At 40.6% G+C, this 24,762-nt stretch overlaps 3 protein-coding genes across 3 annotated transcripts; 1 reads left to right on the forward strand and 2 right to left on the reverse strand.

Moving 5' to 3' along the window:
* Nucleotides 1–46: 46 nt before the first annotated feature.
* On the forward strand, nucleotides 47–6,377 carry alg9 (ALG9 alpha-1,2-mannosyltransferase; the record flags this gene model as incomplete). Its single annotated transcript, XM_079284116.1, has 15 exons — nucleotides 47–186; nucleotides 1,616–1,751; nucleotides 1,889–2,023; nucleotides 2,325–2,395; nucleotides 2,508–2,596; nucleotides 2,787–2,922; nucleotides 3,030–3,117; nucleotides 3,427–3,532; nucleotides 3,874–3,996; nucleotides 4,320–4,474; nucleotides 4,597–4,726; nucleotides 4,838–4,985; nucleotides 5,074–5,203; nucleotides 5,300–5,430; nucleotides 5,714–6,377. 15 exons carry the CDS (start codon nucleotides 47–49, stop codon nucleotides 5,835–5,837), a joined length of 1,842 nt encoding a protein of 613 aa, XP_079140242.1. The 3' UTR covers nucleotides 5,838–6,377.
* A 1,477-nt stretch (nucleotides 6,378–7,854) lies between these two features.
* layna (layilin a) lies at nucleotides 7,855–11,352 on the reverse strand (the record flags this gene model as incomplete). Its single annotated transcript, XM_079284151.1, has 8 exons — nucleotides 11,271–11,352; nucleotides 11,125–11,145; nucleotides 10,658–10,955; nucleotides 9,895–10,052; nucleotides 9,767–9,811; nucleotides 9,606–9,668; nucleotides 9,374–9,470; nucleotides 7,855–8,566 (listed from the first exon to the last, which is right to left on the reverse strand). Exons 1-8 carry the CDS (start codon nucleotides 11,344–11,346, stop codon nucleotides 7,855–7,857), a joined length of 1,470 nt encoding a protein of 489 aa, XP_079140277.1. The 5' UTR covers nucleotides 11,347–11,352.
* A 4,011-nt stretch (nucleotides 11,353–15,363) lies between these two features.
* On the reverse strand, nucleotides 15,364–23,472 carry LOC306787994 (complement factor B-like; the record flags this gene model as incomplete). The annotated part of the gene is made up of 18 exons (XM_079283323.1): nucleotides 15,364–15,543; nucleotides 15,703–15,752; nucleotides 15,869–15,989; nucleotides 16,084–16,179; nucleotides 16,390–16,471; nucleotides 16,689–16,827; nucleotides 16,968–17,100; nucleotides 17,462–17,562; nucleotides 18,205–18,342; nucleotides 18,447–18,560; nucleotides 18,982–19,107; nucleotides 19,226–19,370; nucleotides 20,701–20,840; nucleotides 21,071–21,157; nucleotides 22,080–22,256; nucleotides 22,353–22,538; nucleotides 22,622–22,828; nucleotides 23,415–23,472. 18 exons carry the CDS (start codon nucleotides 23,470–23,472, stop codon nucleotides 15,364–15,366), a joined length of 2,280 nt encoding a protein of 759 aa, XP_079139449.1.
* Between the last annotated feature and the right edge of the window lie 1,290 nt (nucleotides 23,473–24,762).

A 24,762-nucleotide genomic window follows, 5' to 3' on the forward strand; every position in this document is an offset into this window, starting at 1 on the left:
GGCGAAAATGAACGAAGCGCGACTCGGGAGCAGCGTCGGAAAAAACATGGCGGCCAAAGCGCTTCGGCAGCGAACCAGGCGAGGGAGCAGACAAGATGCAAACAACGTGAACGTCGCCGCTGAAGCTCGCCCACCGAAAGAGGAGAAAGGCGGCGATGACAGTAAAACAACAGAGACCCGGCAAGAGTGAGTATGAGCCGGGGGAGCAGAGGCGTTAGCTCGGGGCTGAGAGCTCCATCCTCCCGGTGTGACTGTGACAGCCCGAGCAGAGGAAGCTAGCTAGCTACTTTGACACCTTGAGCAAGTTTGGATAAAAACAACACGACAGCAACGACTGAAAATGTCACACAACAGCACACGGCACAATGTCGTTAGAGTCATTTCAATTGCAATGGCTGTTACGTTGTGTTTCCGCCCCAATAGCTAGTTGCATGTTTTTAGTAGAGCGACGTAAAGCAGGTGGGATCACCTGGTCAGCTTCATTCATTCTGCTGCAACACTGACAGTTAACCTGGCACGAGGGGGGTCAACACGGACATAAACGTTTATTTTGATTCCGTGATTGTTGTCGTTGATACGTTGCTATCAGTGTGTAAGATGACGTGTCATAATAAAACCCTGCAGCCTTGGACTGCACGTTGACCAGCTGAGCTAACTAGTGTGATGATGGGTGTGAACGAGAGGCGGTGATAACAATGAATGGTTGTACATACTACTGTCTTTACTTATTGTAGTAACTCTGAACAGGCACACAGCTGTCCATATCAGGGGGGTAATTATAATGGGCATTGACATATACAGTATTTTTCTACTGATAAAGTAGTGTCAGACAGCTGATTTAATAGCAATCTGCTCATTAAACACACTACTAGAAACTACTAATTATATAGCTATAGATTGGGTTTATCATTCAAGGATTCATACGTTTACAATATGTGCAGTGAAATACAATGTTGTATGCTTTTATGACTATATGAAAACTAATAATTAGAAGAAAAAGTAATATAAAGGATACAAATTTAAGATAAAAATATGTTACATTTATTTAATATGTAAAATGTCAACTTAAAACAGGACAGAGCCACAAGCTGAAAACAGACAAACACGGCAAATGGCAAAAACCTCGTACCGGAAGAGTAATGGAGGACAGCTGTGCAACTGTATCATGTATCACTCGTGTTAATGGGCCTTTTGATTCTGTGAGTGATGCTGCTCGGACATAGATCAACCATGTTTCCGCTGTCTTTCAATCCTCCGAGTAATTCAGGCTTTTATCTGTTGTGAGATTGTGTATTTCTTGTAATTAAGGGCACATCAATTTGCCAGCTCTGCAATAATTACCATAATTGGTGTTTTTTTATTAAAAGCAGATGCACTGGAAACATCAATCAGTTAAGCCTGTGAATGTTAAAACACATACACGATGGTCATCAGGTTCCTTCATGGCTAATTAGACTGTTTTAAGATCTAGTTCATTTTCTGTTCACTATGCATGAAGCAGACATGATGGACTATTCGAGTACATTGTGGTAGATTTAGATGTAGTGGATCGTAATAACAGTGCATATATTTGTATGTGTATTATACAGCAATGGCGCATCTGTGTTTTTTATAGGTCAGTAAGTCGTGGAGGGCAGGTGTGGGCTCCGGAAGGTTCCACTGCGTTTAAATGCCTGCTCTCCGCACGTTTTTGTGCAGCTCTGCTCAGCAACATCTCAGACTGCGATGAGACCTTCAACTACTGGGAGCCTGTGAGTACTTCTCACTGCTTTCAGAGATCCTGAAGTGTTATCCGTGTCAGAATGTCTTCGTTGTTCCAGCAAGAAACTACTTCTCTTTCTTTATCCGTTAACTGTTAATCTAATTGTTGTGATGACTGTTTCGACAGATGCACTACCTGCTGTACGGCACAGGGATGCAAACATGGGAATATTCTCCATTGTACGCCATCAGGTCGTACGCTTACTTATGGTTACATGCTCTTCCTGCTTGTTTGCATGCCCACGTTCTACAGACAAACAAGGTATCTATTCCAACTTCAACGTTTGATATTTTAAATGACTTCAGCTATTTTTTTCGTCCCAATTTTCTCTTCTGGAATGAGAGGACTGTTTATCTTAAACTGCAAGTGTCCTCCAGTATGTAGGAACATAAACTATGTGGGGAATTATTTAAACGCATGTGCTCCTTTTCAGAAAAATATGTATTTTCATTAAAAAAAACATGAATTCATACATGCACACACACACACACACAGATGTGGGTATATAAACATACGGGTGTGTTTGCAGAAGTTTCAGCATTGTGTTCTGATTGTGTTGCAGGTGTTGGTGTTCTACTTTGTGCGATGTGTCTTAGCATTCTCCTGCTGTGTCTGTGAACTCTATTTCTACAAGTGAGTTTACATTCCTCCTAAATGCAAGTTGGCATCCTAAGAAGCTTCGGCTTACACATTGAGCAATTTAACCGTTTGTGTGTGTGTGTGTGTGTGTGTGTGTGTGACACAGGGCAGTTTGTAAGAAGTTTGGTTTGCATGTGGGCCGTCTAATGTTGGTCTTCCTTGTCCTGAGCACGGGAATGTTCTGCTCGTCTGCAGGTTGGTCAGATTTATTTACAGAGTTAATCCATTTCCGTCTCTTGTCATCTGTTTCTTTGCTTGTTTCATTTATCTATTCAACATTCATCCCATCCCTCGTTGGTGTTTACATCCATCTTTTTTGAATAACTTGTGTCAGTGACAGGTTCTTTTTTCTGATCCATCCTCCTCTTCTGTTCTTGCTCCTCAGCATTCCTGCCGTCCTCGTTCTGTATGTACACTACGCTGGTGGCCATGACGGGGTGGTTTCAGGACTCGACACCGTTGGCCATCGCGGGTGTGGCTGCCGGCGCCATCGTCGGATGGCCGTTCTCTGCTCTTGTCGGGTAACGGCGTAAACTAAAAGGCCTATTTTGTCGGCACTTCTTTCCCTCACAAAGACGTGTCAAAATGTATTCCTCATTAAAACAGCTTTCATTCATTTTCTCTTCAGGATTCCCATCGCCTTCGACCTGCTGGTGTTAAAAAGGCAGTGGAGAAGTTTTATCACCTGGTCAGCTGTTGCCCTGCTTCTGCTGCTGGTGAGAATATTGTTTTTAAATACAAATAAAATAAACAAGTATTTAAATGTGCATATTACAGGACAAAGGTGCATGTATATGAATTTGTTTGCAGTGTTTGCGCAGACCTTCTGTGGGTTAATCATTAATGCAGGAATATTATGGGATATTACATATCCTTCTTTTCGTATGTGTCATACAGACAATTAAAATAGGCATTGTCATGGTAAATATGTGCACTCTGTATAGATACATTTGTAACAATTCACAAAGTATATAATATAATGTTGCTAAAGCTAAATGTGAACGGGTCCTTTGTGTCTTCGGCAGGTACCCCTCGTGGCAGTAGACTCATTCTTTTATGGCAAACTGGTCATTGCTCCACTCAATATTCTACTTTATAATGTCTTCACACCACATGGACCTGATCTGTATGGTAAGCATGAACAATTTACAGCTGCACTGTTTTTAGTTAACTCAAGAGGGCATCCCATCATCAACACTAGTATATCAAACCCTTTGAGAGAGTGCCAATCGGTTGTAAATAGACAAAGGCTTAATCCACAGACGATAACACGATATGTGTAGGACTTTTGGGCTTTTGTCTCCACCACCAGTATTCAATGTTTTACCTGGTATAACAAAATCTTTGACTATCCCCTCTGTGGAGTTCCCCTTAGAATAACTTGCATAACTTGCAATAACTCTATGTCCTTACTGTGATAGTTTGTACATGTGCAGTGATAGTTTGCATATTTTGTGTCGTTTATTTTTCAGGTACAGAGCCGTGGCATTTCTACTTTGCAAATGGGATCCTGAACTTCAACCTGGTGTTTGCTTTGGCACTGTTGTCTCTGCCACTCACTGCTCTCATGGAGACACTGTTACACAGGTTCAATGGTGGGGCTGGAAATGGTGCCGCAGCAGAACAGTATTTATACAGTATCATGCATGAATATAAGTGGTGTGGTAATGACACACATGACATAAGTTATTTTGGGAAACGGATTGAATGTGGATTTCTGTAACTGTTAACTGTTATTATTACAAAACATCAAAAATCTACCCAGCCATTGAAGCTATCAATGGCTGAAGCTATCAATGGTTGGCTATGTACCCGAGTCCTCCTCAGTAAAGGCATATATGCTGTTTAAAAAGTTTGTTTTGGCTGTTATGTGAATATTCAAATTCCACGTGCTTGTGCACACATGTGTTTTCTGCAGTGCAGAACCTGGGCCGTCCATACTGGCTGACTCTGTCTCCCATGTATCTGTGGATGTTGGTTTTCTTCACCAGACCTCATAAAGAAGAGCGGTTCCTCTTTCCCATCTACCCTCTCATCTGCCTCAGTGGGGCAGTGGCCCTCTCCTCTCTACAGGTGTGTTTTGCGATTTTTCTTGCAAAAATGCTAGTCCATGTCCGTGGGCTTCACTTGTGTTAGACCCCTTTTGAAATCTGTGACAGTTTGTTGGTGTTACTGATTCATTTTATTTCCTGCAGAAATGCTACCACTTCCTGTTCCAGCGGTACCGACTGGAGCACTACACGGTCTCCTCCAACTGGTTGGCTCTAAGCACAGTCCTGGTTTTCTCAGTGCTGTCACTGTCTCGCTCTGTCGCCCTCTTCAAAGGTGTGTGTGTGTGTGTGTACACACGGACACTAATCACCCAAGCACCAGTGTCGGGCAACAAAAGCAAGCAGTTCAAGATGGATGAAACTACATTTTTTCCTTTGTCTACAGGCTACCACGCCCCTCTGGACCTGTACCCAGAGTTCCATCGCATCGCCAAGGATCCGACTCTTCACTCGGTCCCCGAAGGCAGACCTGTTAGTGTGTGTGTGGGCAAAGAGTGGTACCGCTTCCCGAGCAGCTTCCTGCTACCACACAAGTCAGTATCCAGGTCTTTGTCCAAATACGTATGGAATGTGTATTTTGTCATTTCCAGGTTGCTGATAGTTTCTCTTCCCAATCTACAGCTGGCAACTGCACTTCATTCAGTCTGATTTTAAAGGGCAGCTGCCACAGCCATATGCCTCTGGTCCTCTGGCCACACAGGCCATCCCAGCTAATATGAACGACCAGAACCAGGAGGAGCCAACCAGATATGTGAGTCACTCAGACACATGTGCTCGTGTGTCGACACATGGACTCTGTATTTACAAGTAGTTGTCGTTTTAATTGGGAAATTTCTACTCCGGGCAGATGGATATACGGCAGTGCCACTACGTAGTGGATCTGGACTTGGATGAAGAGACGCCACTTGAGCCTCGTTATTCAGCCAGCAAAGAGGAGTGGACCATCATCGCCTTTAAGCCTTTCCTGCAAGCCTCAAGGTATTTTCCCAAATGTGTCATTTACACAGAACTATTGGGAGGAAGAAAAAAACGTATCTTCAGAAGATCGTAAATATGTTAATCCTTACATTTCTAAAAGTTTTAAAAAGAAAATGTTGTATGTACTGTAAGAGAGTATCATGTTGACATTTGGTCGAACTTCAGCATTGAGCGAATTACTTGTCAAAACGAAATAGAAAATTACCTCCCATCTATTTTTACTGCGTACAAAGGCTTCTGAGAGACTGATGCAGTTTCTTAATAACAACTATTTCTCTATCAGGTCATCTCCTCTCTTCAGAGCGCTCTACATCCCGTTTATATCAGACCAACACACCACCTACAGGCGCTACGTCATATTGAAACCACGGCGGCAAAAGCAGCCTCGTAAGCAGACCCATGGCTGACCTTTGAACCTCAACTTGGCCCCAAGTACAAAATCTTAACAACGGATATCAATCACTTTCCCTCAAAACAGCTGGTGTTTGTGTGTTTGTGTGATGGTTGGAGACGTACGCATGCATGTTTTTCGAAGTATTTGTCTCGTTTGAAGATATCAGACCCTTTTTAAGGACATTATTTCTGCCTTTGGGTTCATGTATGTGTGTGTGACTGAGGAGGAAATGTTATGTATGCGAGCTTGGCAGGTATCAGCTGGACCTGTATGTCAAACATTTTTATCTCGGTTTGTGTTTGTCGGTGTGTAAATGAATGTTTTAGTGGATGCACACTACAAGATTTGACATGTATTCAGACAGGCCGTGAGTGTTTCTTTTTTCTTACTTTATTTGAAAATGTGGCCTGAATGGAAGTACTTTTCTGAATGATGAGTTTAAGAAATCTTGTAGTGTTTGCTTGTCTGCAGTTGAACAGTATCTTCTTGTGTGCTCTGTGTGAGTGGAGATGAATGACAGCGAGGGTGTTAATTTAACTTGGAATGTTAATAAAAAAAACATGATTGACTGCTAATACAAGCTTCCTGTTATTTCATTGGGACAGTAAAATCACTTCACCACGAGCAGGCAGATTCACTTCTAATCTCATTTTATTTGAAGATGTAACAAACATACAAACCACTCTCACTTACAGGAGAGACGTCAAGGCATTATACATTCTGAGTAATATTAATGATGCTATATGTTGTCATTCTCTTTGATGTCATGCCATTGCTGTGGTCAGGCTGCAGGCACTCAAATTTACTGTATGAGCCACCTTTCCACTCGCCAGCAGACAGAACGTCATTAATAAACGACGGAACAGTGAAATTTAAATTCCAGACCTCTCACAATTTAAGGTCATGTCAAAACACACTTGCAGTACACACAAAATATTCAACCCTTGCTCCCTCAAGCAGTATTGATGTATTGTGTCTTTGTCTGTTTGAGGTTTTACATCAGGCAAACATGGGTGTGATTTCAGGCACAGCAGCCACAAAAGGGTCCAAGACCTCAACAGTTAACCTACCAAGCAAGGGCAGCATGACAAGGCCATGCAAACAGGCTGCTACACAAAGTCACTCATCATTCAGTCAATCTGTCCGATTTGTGATTTGCACAGTTAAAGATGAGCGTCAACTGAAATGGTTGGAGCCTATAGCGGTTCAGAGGAATGGTTGAGTCTTGAGGCCGAGTCATGTAGTGTTTAAAGATTACTCCAATGACTTAACTTTGTATTATACAGTAGCACTGCCGGGCTCACGATGGACTGTTTAATAAAAAAAACTATCCAAATCAATGCAGGAGACCCAGGGATATTGTTTTCCCCAATTTTTTTTGAAATGTGCAGCAGCATGCCCCAAGACCTTTTAAACAAGCTTTGATTTGTAAAATTGGTGGCGTTCATATTTAATATTTAATCCCAGTGTTGATTCACCACCAACAGTGTCCCCAACGATGCAACGACTCGTTCTTCAGTATAACAGAGAAAGCTGTAGGCGTGTGGATTACTAAGAGTGACCTGGACATTGTTTCTGGGAAGATGCTGTTGAATTGTTTCAATGTAATTCCCCAAAACTGTGACCGCCACAAACAACAGTCCATTCACCTCTATTTTAATCGGGTTGGAGGCAGAAATCTCAGGGACGGATGTCACAAAATGTGAGTAATTCAAAGCCGAAGTATCAGCATGGCTACGCACGACTAAAGATAAGTGAGAAAATGCTTTTTTTGTAATTTGGGTAGGTGACCTTTCATGTTAAGATCCTATTCTGTCCAAACTAATTACCTTATATACAAACAACAAATATACAGCATATCTATATATAGATGTAGATACAATTTGATCATTTCCTCATCTGATTTAAATCCCCTAAAAGACCTCAGAAATATACCATACAAACAATTCACGTACGTGCATAGTTCTGTTGTCCCCGTCCACAATCACACATACACGGGTGTATACACAGTAAAGCAGCTGTTCAAAGGATCAGTAGTTGTCTCTGTTGATCCAGTCTTGTTCGTTGAAGTATCTCCTGCCGACATCGAGATTCAGGCCATTTCTGTAGCAATCCAGATTTGCTTGGTAGGATTTTCGGTTTCCATATGTTCCCAGGTTGGTTTGGAAAGTGTCTTCTTTGCCGTTGGTGATGTATGTCTGATAGAGGTCGGCTTTTACCGTGTGACTTCCAGGCCTCAGTTTGGGGTCATAGAGGTCACTCCCTCCTCTGATGCTGCCATCATACAATCCATGGTCTCCGTACACACCGCTGCCGTAATGCTCGCTCTTTGTCGTCCGACGACCTAGACTCCTGTCGTAGAACTCTCTGTGGCCGGTGCTGCACAGGCTGCTGTCATTCAACTCCCTCTTTCCAGAGCGGCCCAAGCTGGTGTTGTAGAAGTCGTGGGTGGCACGACGCCCAAGGCTGAGATCATTGAGGTCAAAGTTGAGGAAGCCGCTCTCTGCGCTGGCAAGCGTCACAAAGCCGCTCTCTGTGTCCCGACCGCCCAGGTTGTCGTAGTCACCTGTCGGGGTGTCGGGGGAGGAGCATAAAAAGGAGGTGTTTTTGGTCTGCGGGCGAGCTGAAACCAGGTCGTCATCCTTCTGGGAGTGAATGACATCGTAGACGTCAGTAGGAGCTGGGTTGGGGCAGAGGCCTGGCTCAGTCTGGCACAATTCAGATTTCTGCTGGTTCTTGCTTCTGTCTCACACACAGAAGAAAAGCATTAACATGGAAGGAAACCTGAACCAAGGTGTAGAGAATGTAACAGATGCAACAGTTTCCCTGGCGCTCATGATCTTAATGTGATATTGAAAGTGAGGTGTTGATTCAAACTGTTTTGTACTCACACTTGTGTATCAATCCACAGTTGAAAATAGTCCCCAGCAAATGCACTACTTCCCGCCGTTTGAGTAACGCTTGCTAAACACTACAGTGTCCAGCAATCGGAGGAAATTGTATAGCTTTAAAAAAAAAATGTAACTAATATTTGTGAGCCAATTTTAAAGATTTTGTCGTCAGTAGGAAAAAATGGACTTGGAGCTGAGTGCCAAAGACTGGGTTCGGAAGATGAAAAAAGACTGAAATGTCGTTGGTTTTGGTCTTTTCCAGGGATTTGACAGACTGGCCAATCATAGCGTAGCATCTCTGAACAGGGTCCGACAACTAACCGGCTCTGCTCCAAAGACTTCATTTTCAGGCTGGTTTTGTGGATTTCGAGTTAGTCATGTTTGAATGTTGTGTAAAAGTGATACCAGTTACCCGGAGAAGTTGGAAGGAGATATACTTTTCTAAAAATACGTTTCCACGTGAAAACCTGTGGAGCTAACATTAGCAGCGTAAATCAGCACATGCATTCTAACATTTCTTTGCAAATGTTAGAATAAGCAACACGATGTTGTGTCTTGATCGCTGGTCCTATGAAACGGTGAACTGGTGAACCACATTAATGTTTTTTAGTTACTGTAGATCAAAGTGTTTATATTTGCATTTGTTTAAGATCCTCACCGTTTGGCAAGCAGCTTGAAGCAGCAGACTCCAATCAATGTCAGTAACAGCAGTATCAGGGGAATGGTGGGAATGATGACGTAAATCAAGTTAAACGCTTAAAGAGAAAGCAGACAACAGGGAGGTACAGATTTAGTGACTGTCAAGTCGTTTGGATAAGCACATCAAAGTAGAGAGTGTGTACTCGTCTCCTTTGCAGTAAAATGATTATCAGTATGAATGTTCAGTCCACCTGTACTTCTGTCCTGGTTGTGGTCACTTGGATTCCACGGCAGCGCGGATGAAGGGAAAACATCTGTAATGAGAGTCATCGGATATATACACTGTATAATGACCACAAAGATTTTCATAGTGTCCAAAATGTCCGCTACATCGTATTTTGTGACATTTTACTTGTTTCAGTGGAGTTGGGAGAAGGGGACGGTTCCAGTGGCCTCTCTGTGTGGAGGAAAGAATCACCATCAACAATGTTCAGGTATTTTCAAAGTAAAAGAACATTGAAATTCTGTGTCAGTATTGACCTGCAGTGTATTTGCAGATGAAGTTGCTCTTGGTTTCACAATTGTCGTCGTTCCACTGGAACATGTAGAGACCCCCGAGACCGGGAGGAGCGGACGGTTGGTGATACATTACCACACACACCTCATAGCCGCATGATGGCTCATCCCAATGCCAGTTCCTACAACAAACACACGCACACACACACAAAGCACATGTTATTCGTTGACGATATAGTTCCAAATTAAAGAATTGTTATGGTGCTTGTCATCATTTGAGGTACTCTGACGCATCGGCCTATATTTCCTTATTATCTGTAACTTCATATGTTGGCCAACAAGTAATATAAATTGCAGTACAGAAATGTAAAAATATGTTTTAGGTAATTTTGAAACTGTAAAAATGTAATCCTAATCCTTTTTTGAAAAAAAGATTGGAAAAAAAGACTGTCGGGTGAAATATCATCAGATTTCCTTTAACTCTCAAAATCAATAAAAGCCTTAAAAAATCAGCATTGATCATACTATGATCAACATTTATCAAAAAAAAGGTTTTGTAGAAAAACATTTTTATAGGCTTTTCTCAAAGAAAGTTTTTTTTAATAAGGCATCATGAAAACTAAATTCACTTTGATGACCGCACAAATAAGGAACCATCTTTATTTACACTCAATCCTCATCATACGATCAGCAGTGAAGATTTACGAGAGCAAAACCATTTTGATATTTCACTTCATGGCTCTAAAATCAACTTTTGACCCCTTGACCCTCTAAACCGCTCACCCACCTAAATGTGGACTTGCTGCCGTCCAGCCAGTAGTACTGCGAGGAGCAGTCTGAGCTGCTTTCCTCATCTCCGTGATTACGGCGGAGACCGATCCAGAAGTCTCCATCAGTTGGACGGAGCTCTGCGATGAGCTGCTCTATGAGCTTCTGCTCAGATGCCGACTCCACGCTCAGCAGCTGTCCTCCGTCCCGTCTGCAGGCGAGTTCTGCCTCTACGAAGTTCAGCCTCTGCCGGAGCTCAGAGAAATAGGCCAGCTTGTAACACGGCCTGCCTTTTCCTGCCTTGCACACGCGTTGACCTGAACCCACGCACACAAACACATACCCGATTACACATGCCAGAAGTGCAATGAATTGTCTTCACATGAGCTAATAGTCTGTTAGATGTTGCACCCAATAGAGATGGAGTTAGTTGTGCAAGCCTTTAATACTGTACAATTGTTTTTTTAGGAGGAGAGTGTTGCCTACCTCTGGCTTCGAATATATCCGCTTCAAGAGCCAAAAGTCCAGCATAAAGTCAGGACGGCATGCCGTGGAGAAACCAAAGATGGATCCGCAAATGAGTCAAAAGTTCATGTCTTTGAGCTGTGTTGTGTTTTCTGTGTGCAGCTTACCTGTGATGAGGCTTGTGGCTGCAGATGGATCAAAACATAAAAGCAGGAGGTGACAGAAGATTGTCAGCAGGTCCATCTTTGTCAGCTGTTCACCACCACCTCTTGTATTTTAGTTCCGTCTTTTTCATTCCGCTGTCTGGCTGTCTGGTGCAACCAGAGAACTTCAGCTGAACCTTGAGAAGTGCAGCTGTTGCTTCGGTTGTAAGAAAACGCCCTAACAAGGATGAAATTCAAAGAGAAAGCAAAAAAGTGCGAAAGAGGCAAGTCTCCTGTTCTATATGCTGAAAAAGAGAGTATGTGAGACAGAAGGAGGAGCAGGAAGAGGAGGAGAAAAGGCTGCGTGTTTGGGAGGGGGGCTGTAATCTGTTAAGAGCAGTTTTAATGATTGGGAGAAGAGGCTGCATCGATTACAAGACAGCTAATCATGCAAGTGCTTCTTATCGTAAATGCTGACAAGAGGCAGATTTCACTGCGTCCTTTGTTACTTAAGCTTTGGATATTATCATTACAAAAGTGTTACATGAGAATGATCTGCTCTAACTCGATCAGGGACATTTTAAAGTATTTGTCTCGGGTCCGTCTTCACGGTGAATTGCAGTGTTCTTCCCTTCTTGTGTTTGAGTACAAAGTACAGATCCAGGAGGAGGGACTATACCGTTTCTTTATTAATTAAGTCTCAAACCTAAATATTTCTGTGCAACATGAAATTTGTAAAACAATTGAAGTTAAGTTCAGACCGTCATCCGTTTTTGAGTCAAATGTTGCTAAAGCCTATTTGGTGCATATGTGTACTAAATACATGACATCACATTTTTCCAGCTGAGTCCTGCCCTCTTCAAACCAGTGAAAAGAGCAGAGATAAAAACAAAATACTGACAATCTGTCTTTTAAAATGACCAAAAACAGTTGTATAATAATATGTGTTCATGTTGGACTCCATCACTCAGAATAATAGGCTGATGGATGGAAAAAGGACTTCAGGGTCTGTAACCATTAGTTAGGATCAATTTATCAAATGAGTCAACAAATCACAACAGGAAATTTGACATGCAGTTCACAAGAAAACCATGTAACATCCCTGATCTTTTTCTAGGATTATTAAAAAAGTATTTAGTAATTTACCACTCCAATAAATACAAAGCTAAAGCAAGCAGCTGGTAAGCTTTGCACAAAGTGCCATAAGTTCCCCTTTATTGTGACTTTATTTCATGTTGTTTGCCTTGACGGTCTCTCGTCATTACAGATCCTGTTATCAGCTCATTATCCTCACCTGAGCTTGCCCACCATTTCCACACCTGGTCATCATCATCCTCATCAGCCACTCTTTCTCAAAGCGGCCCAGATTCCATAAGCTTCTGCCCGATTGTCTGGAGCTCCATGCCTCGTGAGTCGGTGGTTTCGAGTTTTTATCCGTCACCTCTTGGTTTTATCTGCCTGATCTGCCTGCCTGGTTTTTGACTCCTTGTCTTTTGGGACTGAAAAGGATTTTGGACCGATTATTGCCTCTTGAATTCATGCTTTTGGGTTCAATGATTTCTGAGTTGTTACACAAAGACTGAAAACAACTACAGAACCACCTGTAATGCTCACAATTAATGTTATATGTCTGATTTTACAAACAAGATATCACATGTTAATCCGTGAGCTCTAAAAGTGCTGGCCGGCGGATTTATTTTGGACCAAGCCAGGCCAGTCTTTGAGCGAGTTGATCACTTAGTATTGACTGTAATATATATAAATTTAATATTCCAGCGTCCTGCATGTGGGCGTGACCCGCTCTCCTGAGCACAAATGGGGGGGAAAGTGTATGTATGCAGTTCTTAATGGTAGTCATTTCTAAAATGGGCCATATAGATTGATTTAGGGCTCGCAGAGAGACGGACCAGCCAGAGTTTAAACAGCAGAATGCTTCATCAGGAATATGCTGTGTGTGCTAGCGTTGGAAAAAAAGAAGGGGTGGGGGTGGGGGGATGAATATACTGTCTGCATGCATGCTGCTGGATAGAACAGATTGGATAGAAATCAGTTTAGGTGCATTAGATTGATTTCAGTCAAATGGTTTGTTTGAATTGAAGGCGGGTATTGGATGTTGGCATTAGCTGGTGATGCTTTGAGAAATAAAATAAAAGACCAAGAGGTAATGGAGTCCTTCAGAGGGATTCAATAAGGAATGAACTTTGTTTTAAATGTCCAACTTGTTTACAGCATCTGAGACAGAGAGAGGGTTTCATTCAATTAAGCCTCTCCCATTCGTTCCTCCTCTTACAGTCTGTCTTCCTCCGTCTCTGCCTCCTCCTCTTATCCCACTGACCTCCTCCCTCTCTCCCAATTACTTAAAGGGAAACCAGATAAATGTTCCCATGGGAAGCCAGTACATCACTGACCCAACGTACCCCCCTTCACACACACACACACACACACACACACACACACACACACACACATACAGACACTCCCTCACACACAAGGGAGGCGTTTCGCCATGTCAGAGAAACCAAACATTTATGTTGAAAAGTCACCACCGTTCTTTGGTTGTTTGGACATTTAGCCAATATGCAATAGTAACGAGAATTGCAAAATGTACTTTTTAACTGGAGCGAAGCCTGACAGCGTAATTGTCAACAGATCATAGTTACACAGTAAAATAACATTTGATTTGAAGCCATGAACTTGCCCTGACCACAACAAATCATTTGTAATGCAATGGCCTTGTTTGTTTGTGGGTTGTAAAGACACGGCAATGAATGGCAAGCGCAGTTCATTTCCATCTCAAAGCCAGAAAGAGAAGGAAAAGACTTAATTACTCACCAGAAAAAGAACTTAAATTTCCAATAAATTCAATTTGAATAATCTGCGCTGGCACATCGCCAGGCTGAGTGTCCGCATTGCGTAGGCCGGCACCGAGAGCTGGGAATGAGTCCTGAGTCACTGACCTGCAGGAGAGCTGGACAGCTCTATCAGCATGAGCTGCTCCATAAAAGAGCTTTCAGGGAACCTTTTAAGTGCTGTAGTAATTCCTTAAGTCACGTCTTTTTTTTAGACAATTTTGGAAAAGGCCTGAGAAGGAAATAATTTAATAACCTGTGATTGTGAATGCACAAACCATATGTAAACAACATTTCTACCTCCGATTTTATTATGAATCCCTTTTTTTTCTAAATAAAAGGTACTTATTTCTTTCATCATAGAGGCAATGAGAAAACATATAAGTCTGCATTATTATGCGTTGATATTGCACTGCACTAACCTGTCACGACTGAAGCCGAGCTGCTACGCCCGTCTATTGTCTTTGACAAGCCTCTCTCATTGACCACTCTTCCCACTGGTGCCAGTTCATGAGAGATTCATGGTGTCAGCGGTCGTCATCTAGCTTACATCTGGTTTATAAGTTTGTTTGGTCAAGTTGTGACTTGTGCATCAGCTGGTCCAAATTAAACTTTAAACCATTAAGCTCAATGCTTGGTTTTGCTGTGATGGTCCAATGTAGGGCGTAAATGAAAGTATGGGTTTTCATGTCAGGTTATTTCATTCGTGTCATATTGTTTTTGAAGATCTATAAACTATTTATGGATAAGAAGTGTCGGTTCTGGCTGATCCAGCGAATGGACTACCTAAAAAACAGAGGTAAATTATCACAATAATACAAATAATCATATAAACACACAATTTTGCCATAAAAGCAGATGTGCAAATAGTTTTGCAGCTTTGGGCACAATCGTCAATACACTGTCATATTGCTAATCCGGATCCAGAGCTATTAACCCTTCGGATGAAAACTTTAAGACACAGTTTTAAGTTGATTTATTAACTTCCTTTTCACATTCTGATTGATCACTGACAATACTGAATAAATGACGATAAAGCACGGAACAGTTTAACTGATAACTATTTACATTACTGTAATTGTGCATTTGGAGAGCGGATGGTATGTAGTATGCTTTTGACGAGAAAACGTGCTCTGAAAATTGGATCTTTTCATTATGAACACACAGTCTGACAAAGCAAGATAACATTAACCAGTGTGTTTAAACATGCAGTATACACAAATCCCAAATCTCAAATGGCAAAACAAAGTACAGTATGCAAATACATTTTAGTCACTCAAAAACTGAAGTGGTGCGTATTCATCCTGGTCGTCATTTCCAAGGATCGATTTGAGAAAAGGTAGAACCCTGAAAAGATTCGTATGGAAATCTCTGGAGTTCCCTTTTGACCCAACAAGGCGATTACCTGGCTTGCACAAATCCACGGTTCCCCAGCTGACCACTGCAACCTGTGCAAGAAATTGTTGGTTAATTGACACAGTCGACGATAACTAACTTACATGGTCAAATGACATTAGTTCATTCATTTCATTTCATTTTCCTGTTGCCAACAGGTGAGACTCATTCGCTATACACTGTTGGATACACGGGAAAAAGCGTCTGTGTACCTGTATTGTGCGGAGCTCATACTCCTTGAACACAGCACCTCCAGAGTCACCTGTCCAAACAAACAGACCCATATGGTTCAACCCAAAATCCACCTTAAATCCTTGATAATAATGGGCCTCAGAAGCAGCTCTCTTGAAGTAGAGAAATAACATGGAGGGAACATACCTTGACATGCTATATTATCTCTGTAACCACCAGTGCACAGGAAGTTATCAGTCACGACATCACTTAGATTACGAGTTGTTATGCCTGGTGCCTCCAGTGCATGTTTGATGCACTCACCTCTCTGCATTTGTGAGATGGAGGAAGAACCACAGCTCAAAGCGACTTTTAGGTTTGGAGTGACTAATGAAGAAAGCGCACAACACAGCTCAACTCACAGTTTCACCCAGCTTAGCATGGGCCTCTTTTGCAGCTACCATGCCTCCTGTCTTGGTCAGGAAATTGAGTCTTTCACAATGAGTCTTGAACAGAATCTGCTCTGTAATAAGAGAACACAAACAAATACATTCAATTGTACCTGAGGCTGTAGAGGCGTAGCGACACTAACCGAGGGGTGGGGAGCTTAACGAATGGTCAATCGTGGTTTATTTCGAAACATGTCAGAATCAATTTAAACAGGTAGATACGATGTTGATGTTATCCACGAAGAGCAAGTAGTGGTTGCAGCATGTTAGTCGAGTTACCTCACCTTGTTGCATGCAGGTGGATATGCCAACCAGTTTTAGAGCACCACTGGTCTCCTGAGTGCAAGGTATGCAAATAGGTCTGGAAGAGACACCAAAATGGAGAGGAAAGTAAATAACTTTTACCACAGAATGTTCATTCATGAAATACAATCGGCCTATAACGTTTTCTCGAGGACAGAATTGATCTGTTTACTTGTTTGTGCATGTGTGTTTTATGAATAAACCCCCAGGCAGGACTGACAATGTAACATCGAGTCGAGTACGAATGACAGTGTTTGTAGGACACAAATTCTCACCTTGCAGCGCTGGAGATTTTAACATCGTCCATCAGTTGGATGAGAGCCACATCATAGTCATAGAACTCCTTCACACCTTTATGCACTTTTGCCGTAATGTTGTAGTTTGGGTGTGGTTTGAAAGTTTTAACTTTTTTCACTGTAAAAGAGACACAGTCAAGTGTTTTCATTATGGTTGCTGAAACACCTGGTAATATTCATGGCAATACTGTAACACCTATTGTGTTGTGTTCCGACAACTAAATAAAGTGGCATGAGTGAACAAACATTGGTCATTACCTCTGCCCTGTCCATCATCGATCTCAACTCTGACGTGCTCGGGTAAAGTTTCAAATGTGAAGCAGTGAGCGGCAGTCAAGATAAACCTCGGGGTCACCAGAGAGCCCAAGCAGTTCTTTAGCACTCCTTCATGCTTCAAGATTAAAAGGCAGATAAATGTATCATTTAGTTTATGACACAGAATAACACCACTGTAGAAACCGACAACATGGACAACACGGCATGGCGGTACATAATGTTTTTGAATGAAAATCCTACATCTGAAGGTCTGACTCCTCTTTGTTGTCACGAGGCCCAATATTTCTGAACAATTTCATCGACAGAATATTCTTTTTATTTGACTAATTGCTGTGGTCAAATACAAGCAGTGAACATTTTTGGGCATTCTCATGCCTGCATCATTATGTAAATGATTGTGATTCACATATTCAGGCTTGCAAACATATTTCACAGATGAATCATGAAGTTAAATGAAATACCGAAACATTATTTACCTGGATAGTAACTACCGCCCACCATGGATACCTTTTCCTGGCGTCTGCTGCTACGTTATAGTTCTTGTAGAGACCACATAGACCCTGGACTTCTTCTTCATCTGCATAAAAAAAACAATAACTCAATCAATGTTGCTCATGTCATTATATTTAGTACATGTTGGTATCAGTTTAAAGCAAAGGCTCAATACTTTTGTCAAAGGTGACTTACATGTTTTTATACATTAAACCTTAATAGGAACAAGAGGTAGATGTCGTCAAAAAATTGCAAGACATATTTTCACATGTGATTTCAATCTGTTAATATTTTTTTCCAACTTTTTTTGGTTTCCACTGCAAAAGACCAGCATAAAATATTGTCTTATAGGAAGAGAAAATTGTGAAATAATAAGATTAAGAGTCGACAGCCATGCTAGCTGCTGTATGAGGCTGTAGCCTACTGATCGCAGCGGCTTTGAGCTGAAATAAAGTACAGCTGATGTGTCACAGGTTTCTGCCCATAAGCCAAAATACGGAACAAATATAAGTTTTGACCTGATGATTTAGATATACTAAAGTTATTACAATTCATCATGAGGTGAACATGAATGTGCTTGTGGCACAGAGGTTAATTCAGGGAATCACCATGGCATTCAATCTGTATCTCAATGGAGATACAATGCCCTTATAAGTATATAAGTATATATATATTCCTCAAATCCCCATCCTCAGCATTCTTCCTTCAATTTTAAAAGAAGACTTACCAATTATTTCATCAAAGGTCTTTTCTAAATCTGTCATGTCCTTCATTCTGAAGTAATGATCGCCACCGCTACCCACTGCTGTGAGCCGCTGCAGGTCGTCATCAAAGATCTCAGCTCCAATGCCAAACATATAAATGTCTGCAACAGAATGAAATGTAGCAGCCAGCTATAGGCCTTATTGTATAACAATGAAACGTTACTCACAATATAGCACGTGTGCAGCTGCATGGTGAAAAACTCACCCAGATAATCCTCTCTTGATTCAGTATTCTGTTCATCAGCAGTCTGGTTCATGTAGACCATGTTCTTTATTTTTGCCACTGTAGGTTCTGGTGATCCGCCCATATTATAAGCACCTGCCATGAAACAAACCAGTGTGTTAAAATGATGTACAGCAGCTGTATTTGATATTTATCATTTTTTACTGCTTTTAGCTTCTGTCAATGATATTTTAACTAACATGTCTATTTACGTACCATGATTTGAAATCAGAGCTGATTTGATTGCACATACATTTTAAATCAAGGGAACTAGCAGTAATGAGAACATAGTAAAATGGTGAATTAATGAATATTAAAGGAATAATCTGACATATTGGGAAACACATTTATTTGCTTTCTTGCTGAGAGTAAGATAAGGAGATTGATTTCTCAAAATGTTAAACTATTCCTTCAAAGAACTGCAGCATGAATTTTGAAATCCATAATTTGCCTTCAGCAAAGGAAATTGGCAGCTCCACTGCTGAAGTAATTTAATATGCCAAGTGGCTGATATTACCATCTGAAAAAATCATAAGGACATGACGATGTTCCTTAAAACCTTCTCCAGCTCGTCGCTTTATGATAGACATTCTCTCCAAGAATCTCATAAAGAGGGCGTTCAAATCGGTTCCAGTGTTTCTGCCTTTGAGTCAAAACACAAACACACACACACACACACACACACACACACAGTAAAGCATAGGTCACGCTGTGTAATCAAACTGTATTTTCAACAATATATTTTAATTTATTTGACTTACCGTCCACTTTAAAATTGTTCACTTTATCCAAGATGGTGCTGGTTTCGATTTTATTATCAAAAAAATCAAGAATGTTGACAACTTCATACACTTCTGATGAGAAAAAAACGATTTCATAGTTTGGAGACACAGTAAAGGATGCAATCTGTGGAGAAATAAAGTATATCAGTTAAATACAAGGTGGATGAGTTTTAGTGTTGTGTGAACTTCTGACACAATTTTGTAAACACATGCAAACTTGTCAAACTGCTGTGAAATATGTTGTCGGTGCAACACCTCCTAATGCATCAAACTGCTTATGGTTGTTATTTTGTTGAGTAATTGATTTCATTTATCAGCAGAAAGAGAATGCCGTTGTGTGCATTGACAGCAAGCCAAGGCACTCATGCCAAGCAGCATCAGTCAAGATTATGACACGTAATTCATAATGCAATTTACTTGTAATGGGCTGTTGTTAGCCAAACGGTGTAGGATTATGTTTGTACATGTTATGTGCAGTGTGCCAAATGCGCTTCTAAAAGTGTGTCAGACAACGTAAAAGGCTTCATATGTCAGCCCACACCAAAATATGATTCAGTTTATGGCTTTACATTGTGAAACCCACTAGCAAGTAGTATCATGACAGTAACATACAAAAAGCTAATGCAGTAGAAAATAAGAGAAATGTATTTATCGCTGAAGTGTAGTAAAGCAATAAAACTGTCTGTTGCAGATGTATGGGGCCCAAAGAGTAATACATCCAATAAATAAATAAGCCATTATGAAATAAATAATCACATGAATGAATGCAGTCATATTTTATATAATATAGCCACGAAACTGTGAAATAATTAAATACATATTTAAAACTTGACATGTTATATCATCCTGCTTCTTTTCAAAATATGAAATACCATTTACAAATGAAATCAAGAAAAACAAGAAAAACAGGGCAAAGGGAGCTCTGCCCTTCGGTGTTGATTTGATCTGAATGAGCAGCAACTTATTTGGTTCACAGGCAGAGCATTTGGGCAGAAAACCGATTTGAAGACATACTTAAAAGTTCCTCAATATCTACAAGACATTTTTGACCCATAAGTAATACCATGGCTTCCTCCGTCATACCCAATTCAAACTCTAACATATCATTTATTTTATTACTTAAAAGATCAAATGATTGATCAAATGTCCTGAGTAGTCTAACATACAACTCAACAAATTCATTGCCAGCATCCATCAAGAGTCAGTACTTTCACCCCATATGGATCCTCTAAACTGAGCCCATAATCAGCAAAAACAATCTGACATCTCCAGTGGCAGCACGATGCTGCTGACTGTTGGCAAATTCAGCATAATGTCAGTGAGGCTCTTCTGTGGCGATTGCCCTCTCACTTTAAAAAACGCTGTAAAACGTTTAACGTGTACTGATGTATAATTTTGAATAAAACTCACTTGTCTCTCATCTTTAATCAAGAGGAAAGCTGCTTGTTTCTTACCTTGGAAATAAGTGCTTTGATTGCATTTCTTGCGCTCTCGATGTGAGCGTCTTCGATGCTCTCAGAAATATCTACTGCAATATAGATGCTAAGTGTCCCATTTTTTGAAATCCTGATTTTCCTCCCGTCCTGTGTGTCATCTGAACAATCCATAACAAACACTGTTATTGTACCATACATATTAAATTACATATTCATCTGTAACTGTTTCTATAGAGCTTTGATGGTGTTAACTAAAAACTACAGATACATTATTATTATAAATAAATTATACATCCCTTTTTACAAAAATATGATGTAATAGCAAGACAATATGATATAACATTGCTATTAAATATTGCTAATCATGCGATTAGCTCTGTGAACTTACCTAAGGACTCTAAAGTGGTGAGGCTGTCTTTGATGGCGCTGCCAAATGCCTCTGAGACCTCCAAAGAAGTGTCATAGGTGTGTCTGTCTGCAAGAAGCAAAAAGCAACATAAACAGAAATTTGTTATAATTGTGACTCGGTGTAGTGGTACTGAAGAAAAGGCAAAAAAAAATAAGCACCAAAGGCCGTATCCTTGACCTACTCTGTTGTTCCTGCATTTTGTTCAGATTTTGAATCATCACTCAGAAACTTTACTGTGCAACATGGAGTTCCACAGGGTACAGTGTTGGGGCCACTCCTGTTCAGAACTTGCCTTCTCTATCTTGGCCACATATTCATTGTTATGCTGATGATACACAGCTATATTTGTTTACAAAGCCCCTTTCTACTCTCCCCTCGAGTATCCTTACTGCCTGTCTCCATGATATACTGATACGGATGAAAAACAACCACCTAAAACTCAACAGTAGTAAAACTGAGATACTTCTCATTGGCTCTAAATCTACACTCTCATGGTAGCAGCAACAAGGACCAGTGTGTGAAGGCGAGTGGTCACATCAAATAGAGAAAAATGGTTATTGGTGTGCTTCGCATGTTAATACTCTCAGGTTTGAACATTAGGTTACCAAATTTTACCTTTTGGACCAAGGTATTGAGATGAGGTGACATTCAACATATAATCTGTTTCATGTTAAGAGGCAGGTTGCCTCACCTGGCCTGTTTACTACAGAGACAGTAACTCACTGACTGTCTTTAAAAAAAATGAGGGATAAATAACGGAAAAGAAAAATGAAACATTGTTGCTCATTAGTTGTAACTTTTGAGTGTTTGAGAGTTCTGGGGACATTAACTCCTGTAATTTATTTGAGAGGTTCAGCCATTGCTTATGAATGTTGCAGCATTCTTTTTTTTCAGGTGTGTATATTGACGACTAGAAAAAATTGTTCATGGAAAAACTTTGATCAAATCACCCAGAATGTGAACAGTTTTTTGTAGGTATCTGTCTTACAGTAGCATGCTGGCTCTTTGCCAGTCCACTGGCCGTTCTCCTGACACACTCTTTCTTTCGACCCCACCAAAAACAGTTTGCCGTTGCAGCTGTATTTCACTGTATCGTCAATTCCAAATATGTTCCCTGTTCTTGAGGCACCGGCTGGGATTCCCGGATCAGCACAATTGTCCCCTGCTGTGGTAACAAAAAAAAAGACCAAAGACGAATCATAAAAACGATGGTCAATGAGAACGTATCCCAAATCTGAGTAGATGGCTGTTCAGGACTTACAGTCACGGCTACAGATGGGAGTGGAGCCGCTCCACTTCCCATTCGGTAAGCATACCCGTTTGGACGAGCCTCGCATTGTGTATCCAGAGTAGCACTCATACGTGGTCTCGTTGTTCACAAAGTACCTCTCTTCAGGAGGGGAGACGTTTCCGTACTGCAGCACAAAGGGGTCAGGGCATTCAACAACTGCAAAACAAAAAGGATTTGAGTCATCATGTGGAGCAGGCAGCCCGAGGCAAAGTGAGAAACATCGTCATCACATCACTCACCCTTGCATCTCTGAGGGTCATATCTTCTGGGTGGGTTTGTCCAGGTGCCATCAGGCTTGCAATGGCGGGTCAAATAGGGGTGTGGATAGTAGCCCTCATGACAGTGATAGATCAACATGCTTCCTGTCGTCAGCTGCTTAGTCAGTGTGTAATGACCTCCTCGAATTTGTATTTTCTCCTCTGTGCAATCACAACGAACTTCACCTCCTGAAAAATAAAAGACCGTTTTGGGGCTTTACTTTAAGATATAATAATACCCTCCAGAGCTAAGTAATAGATTTCACAAGCTGCCCTTTAAATACATCAGTATCCTTTCTGCTGAAGAAAAAAAAAGTTCATGCTGTTTAAAGTTGGCACTATGAACAGCACATGTTAGGAACATGAACATTTAGAGTACGAAAAAAAGCAAAGTCTTTATCGTAACTTTTAAAAACTGATGAATAGAAACCGTTTCAGGAAGAACACATTCGAACTGGAGACAAAATATTGGATGTATTTGTCCACTGGAATTTTACTTTGATAACTGTTTTCAGTAGCAGTATTACATTTCTAACAGTCATATGCATTGTTGTTATTTTCTAATGCTGTTGACCAAAAAGAAAAAATAGTTTTGTCTGCTGTGAATTATTTCAAGAATAAAAAATGAGAACATTTACATGTTTGTTAGTTCTAGCTGTTTTACAAAATCTCAGCTCAACTTTTACAGAAAATATAAATACATGGACATTTTCATCATTTTGAAAGTAAAAATTACATATAAAGTATATTATCTTCTAACGTAAACGTAGCTCACCCATACAGAGGAGACATGAAAGCGCAGTAAGCCAACTCCAGTGCACTGAAAATCCCATGTTGAACCTTAAACTGGTGAATTAAAGTGAGAAGATTATTAGGATGGACAGTGATGTTCAGAGGGAGGGACTGGAATCATAAAGTCCATCCCGGTACTTATTAACTTCATGACAAATAAGAGGAAATCAATAGTATGGGTCACAGAAACTGCCCACACAACTTCCCGTAAATTCGTAACATTGCATTAGACTTTAGAGTCAAACAATTAACTTTAAATCAACTTGACTCATGTAGAAACAAACAATGGACTTTTAATTAACTATATACCAATAACTGATGCTACTTTTTGAATATCAAAACTCATTCAAAAGGAAAAGAAAACATCTTAGGTTCCTACTCCTAATACTTGACACTTTCTTCTGAAAGCCTCTAAATAAATGATTTCAATTTGGTTCAGTTTACCTGTTCATTTTGACTTTTGTAGTAAACTCCAAATCTGATTCGAACAATCACAGTTTTTGTGTGCTGACCTTAAGTAGACCAGTTTCTGTCCTGGATTTTCCACAATGTGTACACACACTGTCACATGTTGCATAAAAAAACAAGAGTTGTGAAACCAAGAGAAAATACAAACATTGACTTCATCATTTCCCAAAACCTGCAGGCACTGTTTGGATTTGCTTATTGACACGTTGATTCAATTATTGATTGAACAGCCTGCCGACTGGTTTCATCATTTGTTAAACTAGCTTCTCAGTCAGCAGACGTATTTGCAAGATGTGAAGGTCTTTTTGAAAGTACTTTGAATTTGTGAAAAATAAATATATTTGTGAACTGAAAGATCAACAACATGTACAAAGTCATTTTTTATTATTTTGTGTCTCTTTTTTTCGGGTCATTTTGCATCGTTTTGTGGTCAGACAGTGACAATTAAGAAGTATTCACATTCTAATATAGGTTGATTTGTCTGTTACATTTTGAGTTGTGAAGTCAGCTGTAATTAAATTATTTCTATTTTAATGTTTGAGTGAACGCACGTCTAAATGGAAAACATTTTTACCTGCTTTCTGTCCAAAGTGTCACATAATCGTAAAGGCTGATTACTATGAAGCTCACACATTCATAGACTCACACACTCCTTTGACTCTCCTCTAACACCACCTTCTGCACAAACTACATCACTGGCAAGGCCTTTTACAAAGTCCTCAGTATTTGTTGCATCCAATATTTTTGTAGCATGTAATAATATAGTCTGTGGGAGTTTTACAATTTGAAGCACTTAGCCGCTTGAAGCAGGGTACCTCACAAAATGTTGTATTACTGCTAAGATGGGCCATTTTGTACATAGC

Source organism: Melanostigma gelatinosum, assembly GCF_949748355.1.
Source record: "Melanostigma gelatinosum genome assembly, chromosome: 14".
Classification (NCBI taxonomy): Eukaryota; Metazoa; Chordata; class Actinopteri; order Perciformes; family Zoarcidae; genus Melanostigma; species Melanostigma gelatinosum.